This window comes from Hyla sarda, chromosome 9 (genome assembly GCF_029499605.1).
Source record: "Hyla sarda isolate aHylSar1 chromosome 9, aHylSar1.hap1, whole genome shotgun sequence".
Lineage (NCBI taxonomy): Eukaryota > Metazoa > Chordata > Amphibia > Anura > Hylidae > Hyla > Hyla sarda.
In genome coordinates this window covers 17557603-17570440 of record NC_079197.1, presented here as the reverse complement: position 1 = coordinate 17570440, position 12838 = coordinate 17557603, and the positions used below count along the sequence as shown (strand labels likewise).

Below are 12838 nucleotides of genomic sequence, written 5' to 3'. Positions count from 1 at the left end.
TGGAGGCACCCTGATTGAAAACCACAGGTCTGCAGCTCATTTATGTTTCAATGGGTGGGGTGGCTGATGTGTGGGAGGAGGAAAATGGAATCATGGGATTTGTAGGCAAACAAGAAAACTGAAAACAGGAAATACAAGTTCACAAAAAGCTAGCCACAGTATTATGGTAATATCACAATATGGCCATTTAGCCCAAGACAAGCGCAGATCCTTCCTAAGCATGTCCATTACTGTCTGCCAGGTACGTACTAAAATCACCTTATGCTGGATAACCCCTTTAATACTCACCAGAAGAACCATACTGAAACTCCTTGATGATGACATCATTCTTGAAGTAAGGATTGGAGTTGAAATAAAATTTTATCTTGCAACTTGACTTTAAGTGTGTAAAGTCCTCTACCTAAATTAAAAGTAATGGTACATGGAGAGGACTTAATAAAACAAGAAAATCTGTTGTAATAACATATGTAGGTCATGGAATTGCAGTACAAAGAAATAGATTTCTGCAAATAATTGTCAGCATTGAGGAGGACCTTTCAGCTCTCTGCATTTGTCTGTTATCCTAAATTCTTGCACTCCACATGAAGTTACTAATGTTGCTAAAACATACCGTATTTTTCGCCCTATAGGATGCACCGACATATAAGACGCCCCCAATTTTAAAGGTGCAAAATCTAGAAAAAAAAAAAGACTCTGAACCCATTACAGTGATCTTCAACCTGCGGACCTCCAGATGTTGCAAAACTACAACTCCCAGCATGCCTGGACAGCCAACGGCTGTCCGGGCATGCTGGGAGTTGTAGTTTTGCAACATCTGGAGGTCCGCAGGTTGAAGACCACTGGTAGGAGGTAATACATGTCCCTGCCGCTCCGGACCCGTAACCTCTCGTCACCGCTGCCCTGGATGTCGCTCCATCGCTGTCGCCGCGTCCCCGTGGTGTCCCCGACGCTCCAGACATCTTCTTCCCCGGGATCCACGCTCTCCGTCGTCGTCATCACTTCGCTACGCACGCCGCTCCTATTGGATGACGTGACGGCGTGTGCAACGACGTGACGGCGTGCTCAACGACGTGACGGCGTGCGCAACGACGTGACGGCGTCGAAGGAGAGCGACGGCCATGCAGGGGATCCCGTCCTGGAGCAGACACCGAGGAGGCAGGTAAGGGCCCTCACGGTGTCCTGTAAGCTGTTCGGGATGCCGCGATTTCACCGCGGCAGTCCTGAACAGCCCGACTGAGCAGCCGGGTTAGTGTCACTTTCGCTTCAGACGCGGCGGTCACCTTTGATCGCCGCGTCTGAAGGGTTAATACAGGGCATCACCGCAATCGGTGATGTCCTGTATTAGCCGCGGGTCCCAGCCGTTGATGGCCGCCGGGACCGACCCGATAGGTGTGTGTATTCGCCGTATAAGACGCACCAACTTTTCCCCCCCCCGTTTTGGGGAAGAAAAAGTGCATCTTATACGGCGAAAAATACGGTATCTCATGAGAGATGATATGTCCTCAAAGTGAACCTGTCACTATGTTTTGGGACACTAAACAACTAGCATGTCTTTATGCAGATGGAGTTTAGTGTCCCCAAACTGCCAATATGAAGTCTTCCCATCACTGCAATCACAATTTATTTAACATTTATCTCACTAAAGCAGACACCTGCACTCACATCTAGCGGCTTACAGCATCTGCACATTGCACCGATGAAGCCATGGACAGTACACCTCACTTCATTACACATGCACTGTTAAGCAAGGTGTACTCAGCTGTATTAGTGCAATGCACATATGCCGGAAGCAGCTGGGGTCTGGATGTCTGCTCTAATGAAATGTTAAATAATGCACGACTGCAGAAACAGGCAGACTAAGGCCGTTTAAATAGGCACTCTCATTAAAACTCATTTTTGCTATTGCACTCCTTATGGCAAATAAAAAAAATCTTTCTAATGTACTTTGTTTAAAAAAAATGAAGTTTCTTATGCTTTATTTGTGTTTAAAAAAGCTGCCACTAGGTGTCTCCCACTTGTCCAGAGCATATTTCCCCCTCTCTCTCGCGCAGACTTTGGACTCCTGCTGGCCTGGCAGAAGTCCAAAATCAGGAAGTGCAGTCTGGAGTGCTGGGGGAAGGGGGCAGCCTTAGCCAATCATAGCTCATCTCACACACTGAACTGCCATGGGCTGTGTGTAGCAGAGCAAGGGAGGAAGTTCTCCCCTGTATGGCTTCAAATGATGTCACGCCTGCTGGGGAACGCCCCTTCCCAGTCTGTGAATCTGACTGAGCAGGAAATACAGAGCAATATCAAGGTAGAAATCTAACAAATAATAAAAGTAAAGACAGGGGGTGGTTTATCATGATGGGGGCAGTGAACTGGGAGGATTATAAAATTTAACAAGATCATGATAGGTACTCTAGCTGGTGACTTAGTGTCCCAAAATGTAGTTTAAAAGTTTGCTGTCAAACCAGATACATTATTTCTCAACTATATGCATATATAAAATAAGCAGGTTCACATTACAGGTACAACCACCCACCTGTAAATTGTTCATGTAACTTAATGTATCTTCATCACGGTCATCAATCATAGCAGAAAGTTGTGGGTGATTCAGAAACTGACAGAGGATAACGTTAAGGAAAATAGAGTGTTATAGTTTTGTAACAAAGAATTCAAATTACTTTAATACCTAATGGCCTGGCCTGTAAAGGTATGGCACTGCAGCATGCTACTTCATGCACAGTGCTGTACATTTATGGTGCATTTCCTTCCCTGACAGTGCCACTTCATCGTGGATAAGCACAGTTCTATCAGCAGCCAGGGACTCACAATTAATGACGGACATTAGCAATCCCGCTGATGTCTGCCATTAACCTTTTAGATCCCATGATCAATGCTGACCACAGCAACTATAGGTAACGGAGGTGCTGGTGGGTTCATTGGACCCATACAGTGCGTCGTGGTGGTCCAATGAATGCAAAATGGCGGTCTCTTATTTTCATCCAGCATGCAGAATCGTTGCTTGGCTGATACAAGCTGCAGAGACATGCTGTATCAGTAGAGCACCAATTTAACTTTCATTGTACCGTAAATGCAATCCAATAATTGCATATAACAGTCCCCTATGTGTAAAATAAATTATAAAAAAAAACAATATATAAAAGCCCCTCCTCCAATAAAAATTTCGCCCCTTTTCTAATTAAAAACAATAATAACAAAAAACAACATTTTGGGTAATGGTGCGTGCGGAAATGAACCATTGAAATTTATGGTCCCGCACGGGAAGTGGCATAAATGTAAAAACAAAACAACAAAAAACACCAAATGCCATAATTGCTGATGTTTGGTTATGTCATATCAGAAAAAAATTCATCAAAAGTGATTAAAAAGTCCCATCAAAACAAAAATAGTACCAATAAAAACTAAATCTCATGGTGCAAGAAACGAGCCCTCATACATCCTCATATACTAAAAAAGAAAGTTATAGGCGTTAGAATAGAACAATTTTGAGCATAATTTTTTGTCAAAAAAGTCTAACTTTAGAAAAACTATGTTGACCCACAGAATAAAGATAATATTATTGGATGTGCACTGAAGGCCCACCGGGCCGTGTCCTTAAGGGGTTAATGGCATTAACAGATGTAAACATTTTTGGGGGGGAATCCAAGCCCGTTTTAGGCATTTCTAATTTAATCCAAAGCCAAAAACAGACCCATGCAGTGAGATTTTAAAGATGACAAGCGGTAATAAGCTTATCCCCTATTCGAAGGATATGGGATAAGGGTCTGATCGGGGGACCCCGGCTCTTCTGTTAGAGCACGTTTCGTACACAGCAGGTCAGCTGATCCAAACACGGCCCCTCCATTAATCTCAATGGGAGAGGCACAGACACACCAAGGCTGTGCATCAGCCTCTTCCATAGAGATAAATGGAGAGGGCATGTTTGGATCAGCTGACCTGCTGTGTATGAAACATCACACACAGGAGCTGAGCCAGGGACCCGAACGGGAGATCGAGGGGGTCCCAGTGGTCGGACCCCACGCGATCGGACATTTATCCCCTTTCCTGTTGATAGGGGATATGTTTATTACTGCTAGATATCATCTTTAATGCATCAAGAGACACAAATAATAAAGTTGCACATACCCAACTCATCTACTCTCCATACTGCAATAAGAAGCCAAACTGTATGTGTTGCCAAATAGCTACAAGATGATAGTTGTGATTTTTTTATTTATATTTTAACTATGTGGTGCACAGAGGCCTGCCCCAAAAACAAGCAATCACAAATCTGGCAACATAATTATGAAAACAGGGCATTTTAGCTTTAGCATTAGAGGTGCTACACCCAGACCTTCATATGATTCCCCAGGACTTAGGTAGAGTTAGATCACCACTAAAACCTACAGTAATCTAAGCAGAGAGACTAGCCTAAATGTTTGCTCCTCAGTCTGTATAACCCTTCCTAGTACAAATTACAAACCAATCCATCCCAGCACTGCTGACCTCTATGGTTATTAAAACCCCTTAGAGAAATTCATAAATATAATCAGCATTGCAATATCTATGCCTGGAGACTGACTTAAAAGATATGGAATATAGAAAAGTTATAGGATACAGCAGTGACCCAAAAGCCCGGGATGGTACGTATGATGGAGTTGCGTTTCTGGATGTGTGGTTTTCTGAGTTGTCCATATCTCCGTTTCAGTTGCAGCAGGGCCCGGTCCGCCCGCTCATTTACTGACCTCAGTTCTTGCTGCACTGACTCCAGAGCCTGCAGGGAGCGATCAGTACTAGTAGCCTGGGTGCCAACAGAAACAATGCAACACTCATCACCCTCGCTGCACGATGGGTTGTCACCCGCTTCAGAATCTGAGGAAAGGGGTGACAGAACAGCAGGCTCTTCTGAGTCTGCTATCTCTAGGCTCGGCTGTACACATTTTCTCCGCTGATCTTCTGATTCGCCATTTCCTGTTGCATCTCTTTTTAAGGGGTCTTGCTTGGATGGTGTTGTATTCTTCTCTCCAGTTTCACCACCTTCAGGGATGTGAGGGGTTCCTGTCGCGCTTTCCCCTGTATCTCCCCTCTCTGGTGTACACACAGGTAGTCTTGCATGAGGGTCTTCTACTGTGCCATTTTCTGGAGTGTGTGGAATAACATTGCCTGGCTGCTCCTTCTCTTCAGCATTCTCTCTCCATTTAGTCATCTCCCATAAAGCCTGAGCAGCTTCAGCTTCCTGACTATCCGGTAGATCACGAACGCCATTGTTCTTTTCCTCAGTCTCCAAAACTCTCCTCTGTTTAGCTGGTGGAGGGGAGCACTCCCCGGTCTTCTCTGGACAGCTCATGTTGCAGGAACTTTAAAGCAGCGATAGTTTTTCACCAATGCTCCACATGGCCCATCATCTGACACTGAAATACAAGAGACAACATTTAGCATAAAGAGCAAATTGTGTTTTAGAATTAAAAGTATCAGTGTATATATATATATATATATATATATATATATATATATATATATATATATAGATATATAGATATATATATAGATATATGTGTATGTATATTAGTCTAAAGTGTGATATAGTTCATTATAACTGACAATACTGAACTGTGACTCATACAGTGGTACAGAAGGGCTACAACTAGAGATGAGCGAACTTACAGTAAATTCGATTCGTCACGAACTTCTCGGCTCGGCAGTTGATGACTTTTCCTGCATAAGTTAGTTCAGCTTGCAGGTGCTCCCGTGGGCTGGAAAAGGTGGATACAGTCCTAGGAGACTCTTTCCTAGGAATGTATCCACCTTTTCCAGCCCACCGGAGCACCTGAAGGCTGAACTAATTTATGCAGTAAAAGTCATCAACTGCCGAGCCGAGAAGTTCGTGACGAATCGAATTTACTGAAGTTCGCTCATCTCTAGCTACAACCCACTACCTATCATCTGTCCAGCCCTGCCACTATGGTACAAAATATTCTGCATTGTTGCACATGTCTATGATTTATTTTTATGGTACCACTGGTGTCAGAGTTTACTACAGTAGGACACTGAAGTAGTAGGTTACATGATATTTTCTAGACATAAGACACAGCTCCCTGTAATACAGCTATATGTAGAGTGGGACAGAGCCGTAAATCTCTATGAATTTCTATACAGAGTCCGAGCATGCCAGTTAAGTATCGTAAAGAATCCAAGAGTGTAATACTCTATATCAGTGGTCTCCAACCTGCGGACCTCCAGATGTTGCAAAACTACAACTCCCAGCATGCCCGGACAGCCGTTGGCTGTCCGGGCATGCTGGGAGTTGTAGTTTTGCAACATCTGGAGGTCCGCAGGTTGGAGACCACTGCTCTATATGCTGCTATATGAAATGAGGTCACTCCTAAATCTACTAGCACTCTGGTGTCTTCTGCTGGAAATGCTGCAACAATGTAATTTATAACGTAGCTCCTGACGTTGTTGTTACTCACTGGCCTTAGTAGTCACGGCTGAGGACAGTGCCAGCATCATATACACAATGGCCCTGATTTACTATTGTAAACCAGACATGTTTTGTCGGGCTGTGCGCCAGATTTTGGCACATTGCGCCAGAAATCCTGTCTGCGCCAGAATTGGAAAAAAATTAAAATAAAAAAACAACAGACTAACTCTCCATTTTACTGAGAAAACCTGAAAAAGGGACTAGGCCGTCTGGGAAAGTGGGCATTGTCACCGAAATGGGGGCGTTTCCCTGACATTTAAAAAAATTAAATAAAAAAACAACCTATTTACTAAGGTTTCCACAAAAAATGTGGTGGATTTCATCTGACGAAAACCCGACAGATCAGAACATGTGTAAAAAAATAAAATAAATAAATAAAGAGCAAAATATAGGGAAAAGTGCAAAATGTAGGGAAACCTTTGTAAATACAGTGAAAAAAATTTTTTGGTAGGGAATTAAAACCCACAAAGAAAACTACACAACACTCTTAGTATATCAGGACCAATGTACGTGACATCACTGCAGCACTTCCAAAGAAGGACACCAGGGTGGTGACAAATTCAGGGGTGACAAAACATGTTTTTAACCCAGTTCCAGTCTGTAATAAAAATGTTTTTTAAACTGCAAGAAACCCCTTTAAAGCAGCTCTGTGGAAGACCTGACACAGTTTTGTTTTTTACAGCTTTGTGAATGAAGCCTAACACCATACGTCTGGGTTCACACAGGGCCTCTTTTTGCCACTGCCCATATGAAAAAATGTGACGCTTTTAGGAAGCTTAAATCTAAATGGGGGCATCTGGAAAACCAGCGTTGGAGCCTGATTGGTTGCTAATGGCATATGCCCACTTTTTTATTTATTTATTTCTTTTAAAGCTTTGATAATTCTTCCCCATCTTGTATTATTTCCCAGTACCAAGAGTTCTGATGGGCCATTTTATGGCCACAAATGCCCGCAACAGCTTCGTGTGATTTAGGCAGAGGATGTGCCTTAAATATCTGATCGGCAGGGATCATATGTCCCGTGTTGCTCGTAAAGAGCAGACAAAAAAAGTGTAGAAGCAAGAATGTTACTTTACAGAGATCTGAGTCACCTGTTTTTTTTATAGTTGGCTTTTATTGCTCCATCGTGATGATACACCAAAGGGGTTCTAAAAAAGAAAATATTTGTTCTCCCTGCAAACTGAAATGTCTGTAAACACCCGAGTTCAGAGGTTCGCCCCATAAAGGGGACGATCACCCTGAGAATTACCGCCCGAATTTCGGACAGAGGTTCTCAGTGGAGGAGGCACTGCCGATGCGAGGACCGTGCGGACCTGTGCCGTTACCACTGACGGTAATGCAGCCTGTACGGCATTCCATACAGGTGTAGCCTGCTACTCTGAGAATCTCTGCCCAAAATTTGTTTGGGTGGAAATTCTCAGTACTCAAAAATGTTATCCCCACATTAGCAATGTTTTTCAAATGTATCTGCTTTTCTTTACTCCATTTCCTCTCCCAAGCCCCCCCTTAATCCTCTTACCACCTATGTGATGTAAGGTTTGTACACCAGGACTCTACAAATGCCAGGCCAGGTCACCATGGCAACTATAAATTTGGCACTGGCGCCTGGGATCTGGTCACCTCAGCCACTGCCACCATCCTGGTCCTCCTGATATCGCTGTCACAATGTGCGTCATTCAGCTTTCCCAGACTTCTGAAGGGCAGAGAAGCTGATCTGTCATACAGGAGTCTGTGAATGACACACATTGTGACAGCCATGTTGGTTGACATCCAGCTTTCCTAGAAACAAATAGAACCAAGAAATCTTATGAGGGGAAACTTATAACTGTGACACAGGGAGAAACTAATGACTGATCATCTGATGCGTGACATATGGGCTCCTAACTTTTGTTGGCTCCAACAAATTTGTCAAGTCCTGACATATACACGGACTTCACCAGCAGAATAGTGAGTACAGCTCTGGAGTATAATACAGGATATAACTCAGGATCAGTACAGGATAAGTAATGTAATGTATGTACACAGTGAACTCACCAGCATGATAGTGAGTACAGCTCTGGAGTATAATACAGGATATAACTCAGGATCAGTACAGGATAAGTAATGTAATGTATGTACACAGTGACCTCACCAGCAGAATAGTGAGTACAGCTCTGGAGTATAATACAGAATATAACTCAGGATCAGTACAGGATACGTAGTGTAATGTAATGTACACAGTGACCTCACCAGCAGAATAGTGAGTACAGCTCTGGAGTATAATACAAGATATAACTCCGGATCAGTACAGGATAAGTAATGTAATGTATATACACAGTGATCTCACCAGCAGAATAGTGAGTACAGCTCTGGAGTATAATACAGAATATAACTCAGGATCAGTACAGGATAAGTAGTGTAATGTATGTACACAGGTACCTCACCAGCAGAATAGTGAGTACAGCTCTGGATTATAATACAGAATATAACTCAGGATCAGTACAGGATAAGTAATGTAATGTATGTACACAGTGACCTCACCAGCAGAATAGTGAGTACAGCTCTGGAGTATAATACAGAATATAACTCAGGATCAGTACAGGATACGTAGTGTAATGTAATGTACACAGTGACCTCACCAGCAGAATAGTGAGTACAGCTCTGGAGTATAATACAGGATATAACTCAGGATCAGTACAGGATAAGTAATGTAATGTATGTACACAGTGACTCCACCAGCAGAATAGTGAGTACAGCTCTGGAGTATAATACAGAATATAACTCAGGATCAGTACAGAATAAGTAGTGTAATGTATGTACACAGTGACCTCACCAGCAGAATAGTGAGTACAGCTCTGGAGTATAATACAGAATATAACTCAGGATCAGTACAGGATAAGTAGTGTAATGTATGTACACAGTGGGGGAGATTTATCAAAACCTGTCCAGAGGAAAAGTTGCTGTGTTGCCCGTAGCAACCAGATTTCTTTCATTTTTCAGAGGCCTTTTAAAAAATGAAAGTACCGCTCTGATTGGTTGCTACGGGCAACTTTTCCTCTGGACAGGTTTTGATAAATCTCAACAAGTTACGTCACCAGCAGAATAGTGAGTACAGCTCTCTGAAAATACAACACCACCACCACCACCACCACCCACCACCCACCACCCACCACCCTCTTGCTCCTGTGCTGCCCCCAGAATCACAGAACTCTGTTCTCGTTGTCAGGCACCTCCGGTCATGTTTAACAAAAACACTGAAGCGCCGGACAACGGGAACAGATTTTCGTGATTCTGGCTGCGGCATGGGAGCAAGGAAGGTAAGAGAGTTTTTTTTTTTTTTTTTACTATCCCCCCCTCCCTGAGCAGATATTACATAGGAATAAAGGGGTTATCCAGGAAAAAAAACTTTTTTTCATATATCATCTGGCTGCAGAAAGTTAAACAGATTTGTAAATTACTTCCATTAAAAAAATCTTAATCCTTTCAGTGCATATGAGCTGATGAAGTTGGGTTGTTCTTTTCTGTCTAAGTGCTCTCTGATGACACGTGTCTCGGGAACTATCCAGAGTAGAAGCAAATCACCATAGCAAACCTCTTCTACTCTGTGCAGTTCCCGAGACAAGCAGAGATGTCAGCAGAGAGCACTGTTGCCAGACAGAAAAGAACAACCCAATTTCAGCAGCCGATAAGTACTGAAAGGATTAAGATTTTATAATAGAAGTAATTTACAAATCTGTTTAACTTTCTGGAGCCAGTTGAGATATATATATATATATATATATATATATATATATATACACACATACACAGTCCCAAAGTAATGCAGCACTACTTATCTAGTCCAGCAAAAATGATTGTGCCAGCATCCCAAAAAGACGATCAAAAGTCCATTCATAGATAAAAACCAGAGACAGGCGCAGTACTCCAAAAGAAAGGCGATTTAATATCTCATGTCAGCATTACTTACTCACTAGTAATGCTGAAATGAGATATTAAATAACCTTTCTTTTGGAGTGCTGCGCCTGTCTCTGGTTTATATATATATATATATATATATATATATATATATATATATATATATATACACACACACACACACACACACACACACGTTTTTTTCCTGGAATACCCCTTTAAAGGAAAACTGTCAGCTTTCTTCCCCCGCACTAACCAGTGGTACTGGCTGGTAGTGCGGGGGACGCTGATCAGTTTGATCCTTACCGTGCCTGGATCCGCCGCGCCGTTCAGCCTTAATCTTCTATTTTCGCTATATGCAAATGTGGTGTTAACTGGCACCAGCCGGGCTAACTGGCACTGACGTCAGTGCCGCCTGCCGCAGCGCCACCCAGCTCATCAATATTCCTGCCCTCTCTCTTCATTACAGATGGGGGAGGAGAGGCGGAGGAATATTGATGAGCTGGGCGGCGCTGCAGCAGGGGCACTGACGTCAGAGTGCCAGTTAGCACCTCATTTGAATATACCAATAATAGAAGATTACAGACGAACGGCGCGGCAGATCCAGGCACGGTAAGGATCAAACTGATCAGCGTCCCCCGCACTACCAGCCAGTACCACTGGTTAGTGCGGGGGAAGAAAGCTGACCGTTTTCCTTTAATTCACTGGAGTACAAAGACTGAGCTGCAATACCAAGGGTGGCCACACGTCCATGTGGCATTATCTGACCAATGCTAAACCACCCATCACCGACTTTTTCTAAGGATCAACGTTCACGTCATAGTGAAGCCATTTTTTTTTAAATTTTACTCTCTGAGGGTCTATTCACACGTACAGTATCCTGCGCATATTTGAAGCTGTGTTCATTCATTTAGTTTACAACGGTGTTTCCCAACCAGGGTGCCTCCAGCTGTTGCAAAACTACAACTCCCAGCATGCTCGGACAGCCGAAGGCTGTCCGAGCATGCTGGGAGTTGTAGTTTTGCAACAGCTGGAGGCACCCTGGTTGGGAAACACTAGTTTACGCTAAAATCTGCAGCATCAAATAGACGCAGGACACTGTACGTGTGAACAGACCCTTATGTGGAATTAAAAAGAATGGCGCCATACGTATATAGCCCGCCACTACTTTTTCTGGCTTACTGTGCAACACTGCAACGCAGCTTAAGGGGGCGCCATGTTCAGTATGTGCGGTATGGTAGAATACGGTGCAGGTTACACCTAAATATTGCCCAGGCGGTAAGTATATATATATATATATATATATATATATATATATATATATATATATATACTGTGCAACGCAGCTTAAGGGGGCGCCATGTTCAGTATGTGCGGTATGGTAGAATACGGTGCAGGTTACACCTAAATATTGCCCAGGCAGTAAATATATATATATATATATATATAAAGGTAAATATACCACATACAGCGCCAGCCATCTGTTTATGAGGTAAATATTTGAGGTATGAGCCCTCAGTCTGCCTCCTCTGAGGTAAACCTTCCCGGCGAGGGGACCAGGACACATTCCCATGGATAATACCAGTCCTGGACACAGCACAGACGCCTTCACATCGACCCCAAAACACACTGGAGCCCCATAAACCAACCACGGACTACTACACACGCACCCGAACTACGTCACACAAACGACGTCACACGTGCACCCCCCTCCCGTTGACCCCCGAAAGTAAATAAAATAAAAAAATAAATAAAAAAAAAACTCACCAGACGGGGACCCACTCAAAACTTGTTCCCACCCCCCGATGCCACCACGAGAACTGTCACCGCGTGACGTCACCGCCCCCCTGTCACCTCCGCGCCAGTCACGCGGCGCCACGTCACGTCAACAAGGGCCCACGTGACCAGCGCGCGTCACGTCGGCCGCCCGGGCCCTGCTGCATCTCCCGCCCAATACAAGCGAGGGGGGTCACGTGAGCGGCGATGAGAGGAGGAAAAAAAAAAAAAATCGACTTCCGACTCTCGCTCGCTCTCCCTCACTCCCGCCCTGCCTGCTTTACTACGTCATTATCGGATCGTCCAATCGGAAGGCGTAGACTCCCACGGGGGGCCACGCCCAAGGCGAGTACTGGCCAATAGCAATGAAGTAAGCCAATGAAATTTGCCGCTTGTAGCGAGAACGAGGTTTGTAACGCAAACTGTGGGGGTGGGCGGTGCCATGTTGTTATTGCTAATGGTTCCCGCGGGGATATCGTTGAGGAGCGTCCATAGTGGAAGCTTCATATTCAGCTTTTTTATTCGAGCATTTAATTATTTATTACCATAAAAAACATTCTACTTTTATTCACCTACAGTAAACGTTGATTTATACAGAAATGTTATGTGCCCAGAAAAACAATAGTAAATAAATAAATAGTAAATAAAAATGTTTTTAATAAGATACTAAGATTACAAAGTGTTAATGCAGTGTTTCCCAAC

At 43.6% G+C, this 12838-nt stretch overlaps 1 protein-coding gene across 4 annotated transcripts in view; it reads right to left on the bottom strand.

The window, feature by feature from the left end:
* Nucleotides 1-12284, bottom strand: part of LOC130291576 (protein SETSIP-like) — a 37613-nt gene extending 25329 nt beyond the window's left edge. For 3 of the 4 annotated variants that reach the window (XR_008847966.1, XR_008847967.1, XM_056540494.1), the window contains exons 1-4: nucleotides 12128-12284; nucleotides 4604-5396; nucleotides 2525-2602; nucleotides 289-400 (exon numbers count right to left, since the gene is read on the bottom strand). Coding sequence is in view for 2 of the 4 variants with exons in the window: in XM_056540494.1 (XP_056396469.1) it covers nucleotides 289-400; nucleotides 2525-2602; nucleotides 4604-5332 (919 nt within the window). In the remaining 2 variants the exon portion in view is untranslated. Of the gene's footprint in view, nucleotides 1-288; nucleotides 401-2524; nucleotides 2603-4603; nucleotides 5397-11829; nucleotides 12069-12127 lie in introns of those variants that run through there. The other variant, XM_056540495.1, reaches the window with a different exon arrangement.
* Between the last annotated feature and the right edge of the window lie 554 nt (nucleotides 12285-12838).